Source organism: Salvia hispanica, chromosome 4, assembly GCF_023119035.1.
Source record: "Salvia hispanica cultivar TCC Black 2014 chromosome 4, UniMelb_Shisp_WGS_1.0, whole genome shotgun sequence".
NCBI classification, from domain to species: Eukaryota; Viridiplantae; Streptophyta; class Magnoliopsida; order Lamiales; family Lamiaceae; genus Salvia; species Salvia hispanica.
In genome coordinates this window covers 57,286,067-57,305,523 of record NC_062968.1, presented here as the reverse complement: position 1 = coordinate 57,305,523, position 19,457 = coordinate 57,286,067, and the positions used below count along the sequence as shown (strand labels likewise).

The 19,457-nt window shown below is 34.4% G+C and overlaps 3 protein-coding genes across 7 annotated transcripts; all 3 read left to right on the top strand.

Moving 5' to 3' along the window:
* The first annotated feature begins 1,066 nt into the window (after nucleotides 1–1,066).
* Nucleotides 1,067–7,016, top strand: LOC125221070 (far upstream element-binding protein 2). Of its 2 annotated transcripts, none has more exons than XM_048123199.1 (8): nucleotides 1,067–1,416; nucleotides 1,770–2,197; nucleotides 2,573–2,758; nucleotides 2,844–2,945; nucleotides 3,072–3,143; nucleotides 3,224–3,337; nucleotides 5,476–5,742; nucleotides 5,839–7,016. In XM_048123199.1, the coding sequence occupies exons 1-8, from the start codon at nucleotides 1,158–1,160 to the stop codon at nucleotides 6,682–6,684; spliced, it is 2,274 nt and encodes a 757-aa protein (XP_047979156.1). In that variant the 5' UTR covers nucleotides 1,067–1,157; the 3' UTR covers nucleotides 6,685–7,016. The 2 variants fall into 2 exon arrangements, with proteins under 2 accessions (XP_047979156.1, XP_047979157.1); XM_048123200.1 differs by having other exon boundaries at nucleotides 1,069–1,416; nucleotides 1,773–2,197.
* Nucleotides 7,017–7,571: 555 nt separating this feature from the next.
* On the top strand, nucleotides 7,572–9,760 carry LOC125222811 (protein FATTY ACID EXPORT 2, chloroplastic-like). 4 transcript variants are annotated; one of them, XM_048125637.1, is made up of 4 exons: nucleotides 7,572–7,727; nucleotides 7,825–7,893; nucleotides 8,123–8,229; nucleotides 8,714–8,914. In XM_048125637.1, the coding sequence occupies exons 1-4, from the start codon at nucleotides 7,691–7,693 to the stop codon at nucleotides 8,780–8,782; spliced, it is 282 nt and encodes a 93-aa protein (XP_047981594.1). In that variant the 5' UTR covers nucleotides 7,572–7,690; the 3' UTR covers nucleotides 8,783–8,914. The 4 variants fall into 4 exon arrangements, with proteins under 4 accessions (XP_047981594.1, XP_047981591.1, XP_047981593.1 ...); XM_048125634.1 differs by lacking the exon at nucleotides 8,123–8,229 and having other exon boundaries at nucleotides 7,643–7,727; nucleotides 8,714–9,760; XM_048125636.1 differs by lacking the exon at nucleotides 8,123–8,229 and having other exon boundaries at nucleotides 7,663–7,720; nucleotides 8,714–9,760.
* A 1,537-nt stretch (nucleotides 9,761–11,297) lies between these two features.
* On the top strand, nucleotides 11,298–14,180 carry LOC125222809 (transcription factor bHLH25-like). Its single transcript, XM_048125633.1, has 4 exons — nucleotides 11,298–11,426; nucleotides 11,844–12,281; nucleotides 12,826–13,197; nucleotides 13,944–14,180. Exons 2-4 carry the CDS (start codon nucleotides 11,847–11,849, stop codon nucleotides 14,010–14,012), a joined length of 876 nt encoding a protein of 291 aa, XP_047981590.1. The 5' UTR covers nucleotides 11,298–11,426; nucleotides 11,844–11,846; the 3' UTR covers nucleotides 14,013–14,180.
* Nucleotides 14,181–19,457: the final 5,277 nt, after the last annotated feature.

The window sequence follows — 19,457 nt, the reverse complement described above, 5'->3', positions numbered from 1 at the left end:
GGTTCAAATAGTTTTTATAAAATTATTCTGAATATAAGTAAATTTATATATAACAGCTACATCAGATTTCATAAAAATATACTACAATTGATTGGTTAAAATAATATTTATTTATGTTAATTACTAAGTAGAACTACTAGTTAGCGAGGCTTGCATAGTTGCATGTATACTTCTTCTCAACAACTACTTTAATAAAAAATACTCCTACTCCCTAATTAAATTACATCGATATGCCTTACTCTTAATTTGATAGTATAATTTGGAAATACAAATTGCGAAATAAATATATAACGGCTGCGTTTCTTTATCATATTTACACGTACAATAATTGTTAGATTCTATATATGTCTACGCATGTTCCATGCGGCTAAAAGAAAAGGTGCTGACATATTATTAAAATTAAGGTTGGAGAATCATAAAATTTTTATACATGCTTCTATCATTGACTATAGTGTCACATACATTATTCATAGTATATTTTGTAAGACTTTATATCAAAAAGGAACAATCAATGTTTGTGTGCATTACGGGTTATAGAAAAAAATAAAATAAAGGCTACTATAGTTTCCAAATGAGATAATAGCTATTTGAATCACGGAGATTGCTAAATTTCTCGTCAGTCATATAAGGTTTGATCAAAACATAATAATAAATCACGAAGTTTTAGTTTTTCGCAATTGTTCATCTATATACAAAATGACGTCTAGCGATGTCAAGACAACGTCATCAATAAGTTTTTATTTATTTAGTTTCCTTTCCTTTCTTTTACTTATTTTAGTTTATTTATTTAGTTTTTATTTTTCCTTTACAAAATTTTATAAAACTATTTAAAAAATTTGACATACATTATAAATTTAATTACTACTCGTTTTCAAATGAACTGAAATTTAAGAATTTTGGATGATTTCTAATAGCCCACTATTTAATTTATCGTATTGGGCCATTGACAAAATTCGGCCCATAACTAGCGTTGGCCCAAGCCCAAATTCCAATTACCTAAAGAGGAAAAATATCTTATGTATATAAATATATACACACCAACCACATGAAAATGTGTCGTGATAAATAAATTGATTTAACAGTTAAGGGAGCTCACGATTCACCACTTTGCAATTGGTACTGGCGAAGAGGAAACCCTAATCCTAATCTGATCATCTATGGCGGATGAGAGCGTGATCACGCCGCCAGAAGCTAGCCCCGCTGCATCCGCCGCCGGAGATGGCCTCAAGAGGAAGCTCGAAGAAATTGAGCAGAGCGACGCTCCTGCGGCGGTGACGGAGCCTGAGAACACCTCGGATATTGACGCTTTGAAGAGCGGATCGCAGGAGGAGGGGAATGGCGGTGTGGATGAATCTGAGGCTAAACGGCCCCGTTTGGAGAGCAATGGCGATGATGTTGCCGAGGCTGATGGCTCAGGTGATTTTTGCTGATATGCCCTAATTACTGCTCCTTGAATTTTGATTTTCATTTCGCTTTCAGCTGTTAGGATTCGGAGGCATTTGTTTGAGTATTTGACATCTGTTGTTTTATCCGGTGCAAACTGTGATCAAATGCGATTGATAGATAGTGCTGTTAAAATGCCTAAGGTTACATATCCTAATTCGTTTATCCGGTGCAAACTGTGATCAAAATATTACAGTTTAGGGTTATTTTATTTTGATTACCCTTTGATTATAACTGCTATGTTTGACCTAGGAGATCTTTTGAGCTCTTATCTTTGAAAAAAGTGGAAATGGAGACTTTTCTAACAGGATTGTTGAACTTCTTAGCAGTTCCACAGAACGGACACACAGAAGAGGGGAAGGAGGAAGAACCTGAAGTGGAGAAGGAAGAAGAAACTAAAGAGGAGAAGGAAGAAGAAACTAAAGAGGAGAAGGAAGTAGAATCTAAAGAGGAGAAAGAAGATGAACCTAAAGAGGAGTCTGAGAAGCCTGAAACTGAGGATGATAATGGCCAATCTTTGGGGGTCCAAGAACCTGTCAAAGAGCCTCAAGAGACAGCCACTGTAGAAACCGCTCCTAGTGACACTGAGAAAACTGATGTTGGAAGTGCTGAGGAAGCAGGGCAACCAAATGCAGAATCTGAAGAAGAGCCCTCCAATCTGCCGAGAGAGGGGGATGTTCCAGTTCAGTCTGCTGACAGGCTGCCAGGTTCAGATACAATACTGTCACGTAAAATGGAGGTTCCTAATGACAAGGTAAACCAATGGCACAATTTAATATTTATACTTTGCGCCTTGCATTCTCTGATTTGTTGTGAAGTTCTAGACTGTTCTCTATGTTACTTACATTGCTCTGAAATCTGGATACTTGTTTAGGGTGATGTTTAGTTTGAATATAGAAACCATGAAGGTTAGTTTGAATGTTTTGCACCTGTATCTGATCTACCGGCACAGTCTGTCTTTCCCATTGCATAGCATATGTTTTGACCCTGGTAGTATGTTTAGAAATGGTGAAGATGAGGCTGAAATTTATGAAACGTAGTTGAGTCTGTATAGCTGCTGGATTTTTATGACACTGCAAGTAATACACATATAGGTCTCTAAACACTTCTGCTTATTTTGGGTTTGTAGGTTGGAGTTCTAATAGGAAAGGCAGGGGATACAATTCGGTCTCTGCAGGATAATTCTGGTGCCAAAATTCAAATTGTGAGGGATGCTGATGCAGATCCCCGAGCAGTATCCAGGCCTTTGGAACTAGTTGGGACCTTGGAAAGTATAAATCGGGCAGAAAGATTGATAAAGGGCGTGATTGCAGAGGTTGGGTTGTGGTGTACTTCTATTTGATTTCCTTTGTATTCCTGTGCTCTAAGACCTGAATTTGAAACTGATTGTGTTCTGTTAGGCTGATGCTGGAGGTTCACCCTCACTTGTTGCTCGAGGATTCAACACAGCTCAGGCTGCCAGTGGTGGTGAGCTACTTGAAATTCAAGTCCCAGTTGAAAAGGTTTACTCTTCATCTCTTATCTGCTATCTCTTTGTTGACATGCATATATGTTTTTGCTTCTCCATGTGTTTTATTGATGTAAATGTTTGTTGCAATGAGGAGCTAAATTATTTACTGCTACTATAGGTTGGTTTAATAATTGGAAAGGGCGGAGAAACAATCAGAAACTTGCAGACAAGATCTGGGGCACGCATTCAGGTAGTAGATACTGTATTACTTATGATAATTTTGGTTCACTTTTCGTAGCTAAAAGTTGGAAGTCTCTTTTTTGTCTGCAGCTTATACAACCAAATGGTGCTGCCGACCAATCTAGTGAAAAGATGGTCCGTGTGACTGGTAACAAGAAGCAGATAGATACTGCAAGAGAAATGATCAAAGAAGTTATGAATCAGGTTTGTGTAGATGTTTCTCCTTCTTTTCTGAGCTATCATGTAGACTGGTTCATATATATCTCTCCTCTCAATGATGCTCGGCAGAAAGTATTCCCCCCTGCATAAGCATGTGGAATTACTAAGTGTTGTTTTTGCTTATTGTGCTGGTTCGGTTACATAACACCCTGGTTTGTGTATCTTTGTTTTGCAAATACATGTCTTTGCATAACATTCTATGCAATTATGTAGTATTGGTACAATATTGGTATGCCTAATTAGGAAACCTCTTTGGCCCAGGATTCACTTTATTATATTGTATAGTATTTTATCAATAATACGTTTCTGTATGGTTACTAACTATTTTTTCTATATAATCCAAAGTTAGAGGCCTTAATCGTAGATTTCAGTGTGATAGATAACTAGACATTCCTTGATGCTTCCTTCTTACTTGAAAATATTTCTTCTGAGAATATAAGTGGTTTTCAATTGCTAATGAGCTTTAACTTATGAATGAGACCTTAGCAATACTCTACGTGGTTATAGGTTATGTGGTGCCTACGTGTTTCAGTCTGAACACCCGCTTTGCAGAATTTGCTATGTCTATCGGCTTTAGGTGAAATTTGATGTTATGCAACATTCAAACTCTTATAGATATAATGTATGGTATTATATTGATAGGTTCTTTAGATTGATTATAAATATCTTAACTAACTGGGAATCAAATCGGCTAGTAGATGGTCTCCTTGGACCCTCTTAGAGGCTACTTGTGTGGGTTTTCATAATTTCGTGCCACTTCAACTAATGTCTTCTATAATTTGAGAAAGTTGCACGATGAACTAGATGATTTTTTAAGTACCCTAGCAAGACTTCTTGAATGCTGTTAGGAAAATCTCAAATTCAAAATAAGATTTCAGTTGCCATGATTTATCTGTCTTGAAGGTGCCAATTTTTCGAATTGGTTGACTTAAAATGCAGATTTGGCTTTTTCTTTCACTTCCAGTTCGCATTGACTTCTTGGTGTATCAATAACAACCACCACTATTCTCTTGCGTCACCGGAAGAGAGGTACCAAGCATTAAACCTCGACATTGCAGGATGTTAATAGTTGGTAAGATTGCTTTGAGACTTAGAAGCTGATGAATAATATCACTAGTGAGGCTATGTGGTCTGCCTGATATCATACTTTTTAGACATACCGGAAAAGAGTGCCCCACATAGTGAAATTGTCTTTATGAAGTAGTTTGGATCTATACAATCAAATCAATTCTGTATAGGAGAATATGGTAGTTTTCACTCTTTTATATGCTCTTTTGGTAATTGATGATCAGCTTGAAATTAACTGGTTAAATGTTAGACTCCTATTTCTTCTGATTTTTGTCCTTTCCACAAGTGCTTACATTTTTATACTTGTTTAAAGCTGTTTTGTTTCTGAATTTTAGCAAATACAGTACTGGTTTGCTACATTACACTACACATGTTTTAGTGAATAGTTTGTCTATGCATTCTAACCATTATCAGAGTTATTTCTCTTGAAGAAAAAGCTTTCTTGTTGCTGTTAATTGTGAATCACACAGATGTCTTCTTCAAGGTTCATCAATTGCCATAGCGCGTATAGAAATAAGGTGTATGATAATTGGTTACTTCTGTACACCAAAGCACATGTGGTTGATAAATGACCGCTGAGTTATGCACTGCGAAGGTTTAGATTGGATTTCGCTCATATGTGAAACTTCTTCTATACCCCTAAATTGTAGCTTTGATTTCACTTCTACACCATTGTTGATTTTCTCATACGACCACATATCTCATTGATGCATGTTGTACCTTCTAGATGTATAACTCTTCAAGATGGTATTCCTTTTTTTCTGAATCTATTATTTCATTAATGTCTTATTGTTGGATCTTGGTTCCTTTTGTAATTTAAGCTGTATACTGTATGATTTACTATTATTTTGTTACTATGTTTGAGCTCCTGCAGACCCATAGTACTTTATACTTGATACGCTTTCATTAGTTATTTGCCACTTGTTTTTATTACTGTTAAAGCCTGTGTTGTTGAGATTAGACGTTTATATGAGCTATTGCAACTTGTATTATGTTTTTTTTGGCGTGAATCGTGTTTGTTATGCTACTTATTTCTTACTCAATTATATGCGTAGACCGTGAGCAGACCATCTCCTCTCTCTGGAGGATACAACCAGCAGGGATATCGTCCACGTGGACCTCCTGCTCCACAATGGGGACCAAGGAGCTCTCATCACGCGCAATACTCTGGTTATGATTATCCACACAGAGGACAATATCCTTCTCAGAGTTCACAATATCCTCCCCCATATGGTAACTACCCTCCACCACAGGCTCCGAGAAACTTTGGTCCAAGCTGGGAGCAAAGACCTCCAGCATCAATGCATGGACCTCCACCTCAGGTTGGTGCTAATTATATATTTTGGCTCAGTATCTTAATTCCACTTGGTATCGGTATTCATGAACTGTGACCCCCTATCTTGACTTTCATTTACCAGGGCGGCTACAATTACGGGCAGCAGCAGGGCCCAGATTATGGGCATTCAGCTCCTTACCCGCAAGCTCCTTCACAACCGTATGGACATGGGTATAACGAGGCTAAATATGATCACCCTGCTTCCGCACAACATTATGGCCACATGAGCTCTCAGCCAACACCATATGCTCAGGGCGGTGCCCACTCGGGTTATGGTCATCAGGACCAATACAATAAGCCACCAATGTACGGCGTGCAGCCACAAGCACCTCATTCTGAGTCCTATGGTCAGCCTAGGCCTAATCAGCCTGGAGAAGCGCCTTACCAAGGCCCTGGCTCAGCCACTCAAACATACGGCCAGAACATGCCGTCTCAACAGTCTTACCCCTATGTGTCAAGTGCACCTATGCAACAAAGCTATCCTTCCTACGGGGGCACAACTGACGGATATGGCCATACTCCCACTGCAGCATCTGCTTCTGCGTATCCTCCTCAAGGTGGTCAGCCTGGGTATGGTCAGCCGGGAGCTCAACAGCCACCGGCATATTCTCAGGCAGCACCTGTTGCTGGTGGTTATGGTTCATACCCTACAGCTCAACCTGGTTATGCCGAGCAACCAGCTGCCAATAATACAGCATATGGGTACCAAGGGTCCACAGATCCGGCTTATGGTGCTACTCAAGCAACAGCAGCTTATCCTGCGACTGCTGCTGCACAGTCGGGCTATGCTCAAACTCAGCCTACCTACGATCAGTCTGGTGGCTATGGGAATGTTCCTACAGCAGCAGCTACTTATGGAAAGAGTGCGTCGCCCAAAGCTGCTTATCAACAATACGATTCCAGTCAGATGTACGGTGCACATCGTTGAATTCTGGTTAGTGAATTGATGACGATTGTGAGAGGGAGGTAGTAGAATGGACTCGATAGTCGTAGTATCTTGCCGACATCCAAACAGTTGAAACTGGTATCAGTGATGCTTGTATTCGATCTTCTGATTAGTTAAAACTTGTAATCGATCATCAACGACGTCGTTCTGACTACTTCCATCTTGCTCCTGCAAGTTCCATATTAAAGAGATTCTGCAAAATTTGACATTAAAGCGAACGACAGCTGAGTTTATTTTCCTCTTTCGATTCATATTTTTGTGATGCATTGTATTGACACTTGAAAGATTTTTATTCTATTTCTAGTCCTCGCTCACTCAAAAGTTTGCAAATTGATTATTATTATTATTATTATTATTATTATTATTATTATTATTATTATTGAAAATGAGGAGATATGTGATTTGGTAAAAATATATGCCCATTTCTGGACCAACTTTTTCTCGTTGTTTAGATCATCTCCAACTATTTACTCCAAGCTCAAATCCATTTTTGAGTATACGTCACACCAAAAAGTAGTTTTACTCTAACCATTTACACTAAATTTGAAATTTACACCATTTTTGGGTTTTTGTCTTACAAAATTTTTGCAGTAACACCATATTTGGTGTTGTTTCACAAAAAACACCAAAAATGAGTTTGAGCTTGGTGTATAGTTGGAGAGAATTTCTACACCAAAACTCATTTATAGAAAGAATTTCTACACCAAAACTCATTTATAGAGTATGGTTGGAGATGGTCTTGCGAATTGAATCAAGCCAAAATTTTAATAAGTTTTTATTAGTAATACTAGGTATACTTTTTTCGAATATATTCCAATTTCACAAAATATTTATTGGGAACCTTACAAAATCAATGAAATAGCTAGGTGGGCCCCTTGTAAATTGCTAAAATTGAGCTCAGAGGAATTATCGATAAACCCTACAATCCTACACCCAAATTTCTTGCAAAAATTGGCTGCGTACAAAGATATGGCAATAGCGAAATCGGATGGCTAGAAGAGTTGCTTCAGAGTTGTTTGTAAGCAGTATGTGTTGCTACTTATTTTAGCTTGTTGATTAGATTTCGGATTTTGATTTATTTTCTTCTTATGAGATTGTTGGTGATGTTAATTTGGTGATTAGGGTTGTCGTTTTACATTACAACTGGGGAATTGGAGAGGTTATTCTCGCCCTTTGGCTTGATTGAGCAAGGTAAAATTCGTTTTCTTAACATTGGACTGTTATTTTACCATTTATGTTTCAGGAATCGGAGATTTTTGTGTGTTATTGTTGAGGTCCAAGAAATGATCTTTAATTTGTGTATGTTATTGTTGTTGTAGTGTGTAACTCATATTTGAAGAAATGGTCGTTGCTTTGTTTCTCTTGAAGACTTTTTTTATGGTTTTAGATAATGTCGTTTTGTGTGTGTTAATGTTTGCAGTAAGGCTTGTCAAAGATCCTAGGACCCAACGGCCGAAAGGTTTCGGTTTTGTCAAATTTGTGCGTGAAATAGATGCTAAAAATGCACTCAAGGCTATGAATGGCAGGGTAATGTCGGCTGTAGTAGCTACTTGTCGTTATTCTCCGTGTGTGATGTTTGTTGCACTTCGTTGTTTTGTTAAGGATTATGTCTACTGTAGTCTTGTCTTGTGCTTCGTTGTTTCAAGTAAATCTCATCAAAGCTATTTTAGATGTTCCTCCGTGATTATGTGATGGGGACCATGAACTGAGTGCTTAAAGGATGCGGCTAAAATTACTTGGTCTTGGGAACAGCTAATGAAGTCGGTCCGTTACATATATGTGTGGCTTTCTTGATATCTGCTTTTCGGTATTTTCGTCTAGGTAGTGTGTTGTTGTTTCACGATCTCTGGTGAATATTAAAGTTGTTAAAAGGAATTCTTAGTGTTCATGTAGATGAGGCAAATTAAGGACTTGAGTGTGTGTTCCTCTCCGTTCCTCTAATCTTCATGAGAATTGCATCGAGCGATTGAATTTCTTTTTTTCTGATTCGTGCAATTGTGTGAATCTGCAGATAGTGAATAGCAGGTTGATTTTTGTGGAATTAGCAGAAACTACAAATCCCGGGGAGTCGTCTTCCTGAATATCTTGACATAGATACCTGAATCAACATGGGAGAACTCTTGGCATTTTCTCAGTCGGCTCTGCTGTTATTACCCACATCTCCACTCCGCTCTTCAAGGAAACATCCTCTTCTCACCAGTTGCAGCCGATCATCACTATCAGTAACTACACCCGTTGCTCACCTGTCAAAAAAGCATAGTGTCTTTCCCACTTCTCGTTGTGGGCAAAACCAATGTTCTTGGAGGACTGTAGCTGGACTCGTCTCGGACTCCAAGGTGCCTACTACCTTTACTGTTGATTCTGCTGGGGAAGGCATTGATATTCTACCGGACTCTGGGGGTTCTGACGACAGCATTGGTGGAGCTGGTGGCAACGGTGGTGGTGGAGGTGGAAATGATGGTAATAACGGAGGCGGGGGGAATGAAGATGAGAGCCATGAGAAAAGGAGAGGCATGTCGATGTCCCAGAAACTTACACTAGGCTACGCTGCATTGGTTGGAATCGGTGGAGCAATGGGATATCTCAAGGGTGGAAGCCAGAAGTCTCTAATCGCGGGTGGAGTGTCAGCATCAGTACTGTTATTCGTCTACACCATGCTTCCGTCAAACCCTTTTCTGGCATCTTCAGTCGGTCTTCTTCTCTCCGCATCTCTTCTTGGAGTGATGGGATTGCGTTTCAAGAAGTCGGGCAAGATCTTTCCAACTGGTGTCGTCACCTTTGTTTCCCTAGTCATGACCGGGGGCTATATGCATGGAATTCTTCGCGGTCTACACTGATCCAACGAGGCTGTGCGCCTTTTTCTTCGGCCTTTCGACCCAAAATGCAGCAGCTAGGATTCTGTATTGCTGGATGGAACTCTGCCCTTTTTGTTTTGTAAAACTCAGTGTTGCTTAATAGGAGTAAGAGTTGAGCTGTATTTACTGAATCATTTCTCCTTTTCAATTTAAATAATATGAGAAATCCATTTGATTGAAAAAGTTTGAGATATTCCTATATATATTATTGGTGTAGAAGTAGAATTCGTGTTATAGTAGTTCATAATTTAAAAAGGTTTTATTTGCATTTACTTATAAGTTCACTGTGCAAGTGTTTCCACATTTTTATAATAAGAGATTTTTAATTGAACTGAATAATATTATTACATTCATAACTGGTAAGTGTGTTGCATGTCAAATAATTCTTGCGATTAATTATGCGAATGATTGCAACTTTTTAATTGTATTTATCCTTTTTTATTTTCTATGACATTTTCTTCGAGGTATTTATAATATTATATGTTATCTTGCGAGATGACTAGCTTATTTATAAATTACACTAATATATATGTTGGGACATTATTATATTTCATCAATTATGAAAACAACTCATCATCTCTACTGCACCAACTTAGAATATTGTAGTATGATATAATCAACATTCTAATGAAAGTTAAAGTACAACTACACTTAATTATTAGGTTAAAACAATTGTTTTATCAGATTCAAGGCCCGGGATTCCTGCAATCTATCCTTAAGAAATTTCACCAAATGACCTAACTAATCATGTCTTCACAAGTCACAACAATAAGCCTATCTTATCCACCCTCATGTTTGCCAAATACTTCCTCGCACCTGTGATTATCTGTCTCATATTTTTTCGGGTCTGTCCGCAAATACTTGTTTTATTTATCGTTTACTAATTTTGGTAAATGAATCTCATATTCCACTGCCTTTATCCATAAAAAATAGTCTAAATTTCCATTTTGTGCCTCCACCAAAATCAGTCACTGTGTATTTATCACTGCAAGTTTTCATCTTTAATGAGACGAGCCACATTTTTCACGAACAATATTTCAATCTTTTTTCTCTCTCGGACTCTCTTCACTTTATCAATTTTATAATAAAATTCGTATCATTCACCACAAGACTAATTTTTTGTAAATAATATATAAAACATGAGTGTATTATAAAATTAGAATCCAAAATTTATAACCTTTTTTTATTCATATTTCTTAAAATCTTTTCTATCTATATTTATCTATTTATGTTAAAATTTCGGTTTGAGATAGATAATCACATATGGAGGGAGTATCTTCATTTCAATAGGAATGGAAAAATTACTACACCCTCCGTCCCAACTAAATTGAATGAAAAATTTTAGGTATGGAGATTAAGAAATTATATTGAAAAGTACTATTAACAGAGGAATAGGAAAGATAAAGAAAGAGCAAAATATTTATAGAATAAAACAAGAGTGATTGAATATTTTATTTTTTACATCTTAAAAATAAATACAGCTCAATTTAGTTAGGGCGAAATAAATAATAATAATAATAATAATAATAATAATAATATAATCATGTAAAACAAAAGAAACCAACCAAAAATAGCCAGGTGTTAAGAGAGAGTGTTTGACCAACATCATATACGTATATGTATACGTATACCCGTGGATAGTGCGCGTCCATAGAAACAGTATTTCACACGTGGGTTAATTATGCATTAGTTTTTTCACACACAGCCAAGCAAAGAATATATTTTCCGACAAAATGATAAAAGAGTTAAGACAACACAAAATTTAGTCCTAAATCTAGTTGCACAGTTTGTACAGATATCTCATCATCTTCTTCCTTTTGCTTCCAATCTACTGGATTTGAATTGGACCCCAAACAAAACAAAAACCAGGTAAACTTTGTTTTTAAGTTAATTTCTTCTTACATCATATAATATATATGCAGATATATGTTTTTCTTACATCATCAAAGAAGTTGATTAATTTCTCTTCATGATCTATTATATGTGCTTATACTTTATGGGCTAGCTAGCTCTTTTATTTCTTGTGTGTGTGTGTTTGTGTTTGTGCAATTTGAAGTGAGAAAAAAAATGATAATTTCAAGATCTTGAAGAAGCTTGTGTATAGATTTTTGTCATGAATCTCTCATCTCTCTCTCTCTCTCACACACACACACACTCATGGAGAGATTCTTGTACATCCCTAATTAGCATATTTGTGTATGTGTGTGTGTGTGTGTGTTTCTTAAGCAAATAAGGGTTGACCTTTTTTCTTCACAACATGATTTTTTTTAAATGGTGTATACATAGGTCATGGAAAATGGAGAATTTTTTGAAGAGATCTTTGATCTGAAGCCAATTATCCCAGAGATCTACTCAAATGGAAGAAGCACCAAACCCCAAATTCCCTACACCAACAATCCTCCATCAAATTCCACTGCTGCAGTCCCCAAATTAATCTCTTTTGAGAGCTCAAATTCACCAAAAATGGATCTAAACATCACAAATCTCGACACCAACAGTGACTACTCTCTAACCTCAGAGATCATAAATTTCTCTTCTTCTGCAAAGGATGACAATTCCAGCAGCAGCAACGAGTATTACTCTCAGTCAGCAAAGAGGAGCTCTTCTGCAGCTCCAAGAACTCCCTCACAAGCCATGGATCACGTCGTTGCCGAGAGGAAGAGGAGGGAGAATCTAAGCCAGCTCTTCATCAGCCTCTCTAAAGTCGTTCCGGGCCTCAAAAAGGTTGGATTTTGCAGCGTGCCAACGCTTTATCGCTCGAGCCCGTTTCCTAAAACTAACTTATTTACACACCCATATGAATCTTTATGTGATTTTGATTTTTTTTGGGTTTGTGATGAAGTTGAAATTTTATTGTGTACTATAACACCTTCTAGGTCGAGCATGTTTAACAAAACTATCCGATTTTCATAGTCATGTGAATTTTTATGTGATTTTGTGCTTTTATTCGTATGTGATAAAATTGGATTTGATAGGTCGAGCCCGTTTAACAAAACCAATTTATTTTCAGAGCCATATGAATTTTTATGTATTAATTTTTTTTTTCGTATGTTACGAAGTTTGATTTTGTCGTGCACAAACGTCTTCTAGGTCGAGCTCGTTTAACAAAACTAGCTTATTTACAGAGCCATTAGCCATATGAATCTTAATGTGATTTTGAGGAGTATTTTATTTTGTGAGTGATGGAGTTAGTATTTTTTTTTTTTTGCCCGATTGATGCTTTATGCCTTTTTTAAATTTTTTTTAAATTTTTATGTGTGTAAAAAAGTTGGACAAGGCTTCACTACTTGAAGATGGGATCAACTATGTGAAAGCTATGCAAGAACGAGTGCGTGTTTTGGAGGAAGAAGAGAAGAGAAGAGCAAGGGGAAGCTCCATAGATGCAGCTGCAGTGAAAGAGGATTCATCGTCGTCGTCGTCGTCGTCATCATCGTCATCAGCTTACGGCCTTAAATCGGACGGTCCAGAAATTCAAGCAAGAATTTCGAACAAGCATGTCTTGATTAAGATTTTCTGCAAGAATAAGATGGGGTTGATGTCAAGAATCCCAAGTGAAATGATGGAGATGCATCTCAATGTTGTGGACATGAGAATCATGCCTTTTGGAGGGAGTGCTCTTGATGTCACTATTCTTGCTGAGGTACTTATTTCTCCTCTACATGATTATCATATTTATATATGTCTAATATCACACAACTTTTCTAAAATATGGATCTTTTCACTAGCTTCAAAGTTGGTGTATAATATCATGAACTTATATTGATGTGTCAATTACACACTATTACACTAATGATGAATATTCGCTTAATTTGAAAGATAGAACGATTGAATGACGTCTAATCAATGATGTGAGCATCACTTTATGATCAGGGCTTTGATTTTTGAACGACTGAGACTTAAGTTGAAGCCATGTCATCAGTTAAATGTCACTCAATCGTCCATATCAATTCAATGTCACCCAGTCGTATTACCCTAAACCCCATTATCCGTGTGTAATTGACATTCCGATTTAAGTTCATGATTTTTTACGAAGTCGTGAAAGAAAACGTTATGTGATATTAGACGGTAATAACTCTATTATTTTTGGTGTTAAATTTTGTAATTTATTTAATTAAACTCAATATGTTTTAAAAAATTTAAATTTTAATTGAGCATAATTGTATCAAACTAAAAAGATTGTTATTGCTAGCCCATTTTTGTTCTGAGTAAGTGTAAGTAAATAATTCGTTTCCACCACACTTAATTAAATTTGCTTTAATTAAGTAGGTGTTATAATATTCATCAGAAACGGTTTAGGGTATTATTTATGCCAATGCAAAATTTTAATACGTTACTTTAACATGTTCTATATCTTCAATTTAATTTGCTTATTATTAATATATGCAGATGCAGAGAGAATTCAAGGGCACAACGAAAGACATTGTCGAACAATTGCATACCATATTTCTGATCTGATTGTGCCAGATTACATTAATTTAGAAGACATCAACAATCTATCTAATTTTCTGACTTTAGATCGTGTTTTGTCTTTTTATTTTGATAAGAATGATGAATTATTGAAAAGTGTAAGAGATTATCCTAAACTTAAATCTTTTATAAGAAAATGTTAACATAATTAACCCATATAACAGTCTGACATCTTACATCTATAACTACAAATAGTATAGAAGTCGGAGTATTTATTTATTTTTTCTTATGTTTATTATAATTTATTAGTATTTAGAATAAACAAAATGTTCACTTCCCAAAGATACCGCGTTTTGGAGTATAACGAGGTTTGACCCTAATTACAAATTATGAACTTGAATTAGCCATATGTATAATCCTATTCTTTATTTTAAACTCATTTAAAAAAAAGAGTGAACTAAGCGGATAATCTTTGAACCGAAGTTCGCACGTTACTTTGCTCTTGAAATCTTATAAAATGAGTCTATACTAGTGACATATAAGTGAATCTTTACACATCCATATATGTCAAAAGTATTGCAAATAAATCAACAAATCAAGGGATGCATCATACTACTACTATTAGATTATAATAGTTGATTAAACACCTTTAATAAAATTTATATGCACCCTTAACAACAAATTAAATTACATATGAAACAATCTCTCTCTCTCTCTCTCACAAACACACACACACACACACACACACACACTTGATCAAGATCATCCCCCAAAAAAAAACATGGCTTCACATCATGCTCTCTTCCTCTCTCTCTCTCTCTCTATATATATATATACACATATATATTGAATCAAATTAAGTTGAAAACATGACTTATATTATACTATCAAGTTATCAAACTCTTCTCCCTCTTACGTATTCAAGAGATCTTAATATTTAACTAATAATTAGTCTATATTAATTACTTGAAAATGCATTAGTATATTGCATCGTCATATATAGTGAAAGATTTGATTCCTTTTTTGTTGCCTTATCTAGTAAAGTATATCGTGGGCCAATTTCTCGTGTTATACTATTTCCAGCTAACGACACTTGGTATCTATACGTAGACATGTTCGGTCACATACATATAAATAATTATGCAATAATACAATATATTATCTTCTTCAACTTGCTGATTAAAATATATTCCGACAGCCTTCATTTTTTTAATTCCTCAATTATGCGAACAACTCAGTTTTACTTTCACCAGGTTGGCAATATAATATGCAATAGCATTCTTATTGATGCAAGTTAATTAGAAAAATATGTCAAGTAATTAATACTTTAAATTAGATTGTCAACTAGAGAGATTATCAACATCTGCGCATTTAATCATTCATCAGTTTTTTAAAATAGGGATTACTTATGTAATGATTAGGCCAGCATGATTTCAATACTTCTTTTGATTTTTAATTCTTTTTTTTAGTTTTCTTTACATTGGATGCTGTCATTTTTCATAAACGTGATATTTATTTATTAACATTACTTTCTATCAATCGAAACTCTATAGAAAAACTTGTGCTTGTTTTTACCAAAAAATTTCTCGACACTTTAGATTATGGTAGAAAAATAGCTTAATGACTTAGCTTTTGTTTACCTTATTAATATTGTCCACGCCAAAATGATTTAGTATTATTATTATACAAGTAATTCAATAGAGTCAACTAGATAAATATCAATAATTATATTTAAAACATTTCTAAATATGTGTGAATGTGATTGATAGTTTTTTTATTTTCGAATTATTAACAATTAACCTTTATTCGAGAATTTTCTTTTATCGAAATAGCAATCTCCGTGATGCATTACGAATAGTTATTATTTAAATATAACTCTGTATATATATAGGAAATAAAATGAGAATAAATTAGTGAAGCCCTAATTCGAATTCACACGTGGGCAGATAGTATCTTTTCAAGTCTATTCGTACACACCACTATTTCTGTTATTTTTTCCGACCACCTTATCATTTACAACAGAAAATCTGCCCTAAATTTTATTCCTCACCTCATGCCACAAATTTATTCTACAGGTTTATATTTTTAAAAATTTCCTTAATAATTCCCAACCTATTCGGCTTTCTTAGTGAATTAAATATCTACAGATTTTTGCCTTATTATTCAAATAATATTATCGATTTAGCCTTAAAAGTATCTACAGATTTTAGCCTTAAAAATTAGTATTACAGAATTTATGTAAATATTTCAAATAAAGAATTCGAATTTAGAATGTGGTAATTGCTGACCAAAATCAACTAAGCTGTCTAAGCATTGTGAGTTTAATTAATTAGAGTATGTTATGAATCTGTATGGCATCAAATTCCTAGCTAGCTTTATATGTAATGCTGGAACACACGATCTATTTCTACCAATAAATTCAGCTATGATAATTTGACTAAATTAGACTAATTTCTTCCTAAACTATGCAATTGCAGGGTAAATTCCGTGGCCAGATTAAGGCCATTGTTGACCTTCAATTATAATTTATATATACACACGGTTTCTACTAATTCCTTGATTTAATCAACACCTCAAAGTTATCTATTTCAAATCGTGTTAATACTATTTCACGTATTTACTTTAAATATATGCGTATGTCATATGGAAGGAAAATAACATATGATCAAATTTAAGAATTCATATCATTAATAATAGTAGTAATTATATTTAACCCCTTTATATTATAATGAATTCCAACTTTAGTAGTACTAAATAAATAATGGAGTAAATACTACTACCAAAGTATTCAATTAAATAATCTTTAGAATCATACCACGAGCAATGCATGTGTGCTTCTTAATGGATTAAAGTAAATATTATAATTTGAAAGAATCTAACTTACTTTCCTTGGAAGTTGCGGTGGAAATGGGCACTTGTTTCCACGCCTTTTTATTAGGGTTTCTTTTGTTGTTGTCGTCTTCTAATATCGCTTCCACAATTATAAATATCGTCACTACTTTTTTTTCACATTTCTTTTCGAGTATTATAAAGTACTCTGTTTTCGTGAGTGTATTATTGAGAAGAGCAATCACAAATTTATCCTATTTGGGACTACTAAATTTACGTGATATTCTACGTAGTTTTTTCTCCTACTTGTCACAAATTTTAAAAAGTAATCTAAACTATCATAAAACATTTTCACGGTTGTCAATGTATGACAAGATTTTTGCCGAAGATATCTTATTTGGGCTGTCATGGAAAATAACAAACAAAATGTAAAGTTTGTACTTCCTCTGTCCCCGATTAAAAGTCACACTTGCATTTCTGTACTCGTTTTGTAAAAATAATAATAAATTGTTAAAGTCGATAAATAGTAAAATAAGATAGAGAATGAGGTAGAGAAGAGTCTTCTTTACATTATTCTCTCTCTTACTTTACCGTTTTTCCACTTTAACTATTTATTATCATTGTTATAAAACGAGTGCAGAAATGCAAGTGTGACTCTTAATCGGGGACGGCAGGAGTAATATTTTAGATCAATTTTAAAGTTCATTAATAATATCAAAATTTGACTAAAGTTCATGATTTTAGAGACCAATATCCCATTAATAGAAAATGGTTATTTAACTTTCCATATTCATTGAAAGATAGAGTCTTGATTTGAATAATTCCTTCATTTATTGCAGAATAAAGTATAGGTCTCCTCGTTTGCCATGATCGATTCATATACCACATTAAGAAATACTACTGTCCAATAATACACCTTTTGCCACTTAATTTATATCAGTCTTTGTTATCATCAACATCTCTTGTTCTGTTGTTCATATTAAATAGCTTGGGAAGCAGTTTTTTAACATTAATTCCCCAATTATCAAAACTACTGATGGAACTGTAGCAACTATATTTCACCAAATTGTAGAATATAATACTATTAGTTTTTTCATAAGGCAATCTATACATATATGATAATATGTTAGTTCATCAGTTTAGGAACTTTTTAATTAGGATTGCAAGATTCTTAAGATCTATATTACATCATCCGGAAAAAATGAAACACGAACATTTATTTTTCTGTTTTATGTAATATTTTTCTGTTTAATGTCGTATCATGCATAGCATGACGATACTGTTCGATTTATATTTAAATAATTAAATGAAAGCAGTTACAAAATTACTTTTGTAAACTATCCAAAATTTTTTTTGCACCCATTAAAAATACACGTTTCTTAGGATGGAAATAACGTCATCTCTAATTTTTCTTCTCTTTTACTTTACCCTCTTTTCATTAACTCACAAAACAATGCTACACAAAATCATGTGCCGAACGGTAACGTTTCATATTTATTGAGACGGACGGAGCAGTTATAAGGGTAATTTATTTTTAAATATACGAATTATTAGCGACGAATTATAGAAAAAGGTAATTGAGATTGAGATAATAGATTGGGAGTAAAAAAAAGAGTTTCTCTGCTAGGTTAACATATGTAATTAATCTAGGCTTGGAAGTTTTCGATTGAATTCCGGCCATTGAATCTAGAAGTACTCCTATATAAACCCGAATATCTAATATCTTAATCCGAATTACCTTCATCTATTAAAAACAACGTTGTTTTAATGGTCAATCTAATTAATATGTCACACTAATACTTTCAAACAACGCATCAACTTTAATTTGAAAATAAATTGATATTATGCACAGAAAAAAAAGTTCATCATGTTTAAATTAAAAGAAATGTTACTATTGCTTTACCAAAAAAAATGTTACTATTGAAGCCAAACGATGTCAAAACTTCGTATGTTTACATACAAATTACCTCATTCTATTAAACAATGTCGTTTCAAGATCGATAATTTGTCATCCTTAATCCATGTATATTTAGATAAAAAAAATCATAAAATATCAAAAGTGCATATATTAACAAACAAATAATTTTTAACGCTATTTTTACTTTAGGTGAACAAATTCCATGTTAATGTCTTGTGAGAATTAAAAAAACGTTTATTTTGCAATCTAGTTTGTGATCTATCCTCAAATCATTCATGGGATATTTTATATTTTCATTTTCTTTGCTGGCATTTTTACCCTTTTCTCTGTAAAGCATAAATATTAGTAGCATAATCACTATCATCTGTCAACCTTATTGTTAGCTTACATCATACGCTTTGCATGAATTGATTGAAGTGAGCTATTCTTTTTAATTAGCCTTTCTTCACAATTAGTATCAAGAATGTGTATACTATCGATAGAATTAGGAGAAATTATATACTCCACTGTTGAAAAATAGCACACGCTAACTAACTTTAAGTAATTACGATAATCAATCATGTGCGTCACAAATATAGAAATAAAAAACTTCACATCAACGCGTTGAATTAATTAGCAAAGTAAGAAGTGATAATGATTGCCCCCAAGAAACTTCCATTTCCTTTGACTAAAACATAAACATATGCGTACACATCTATGTATCTATAATCTTTATGTATAGAGCTCGTTATGCGCCTCCATTTCTA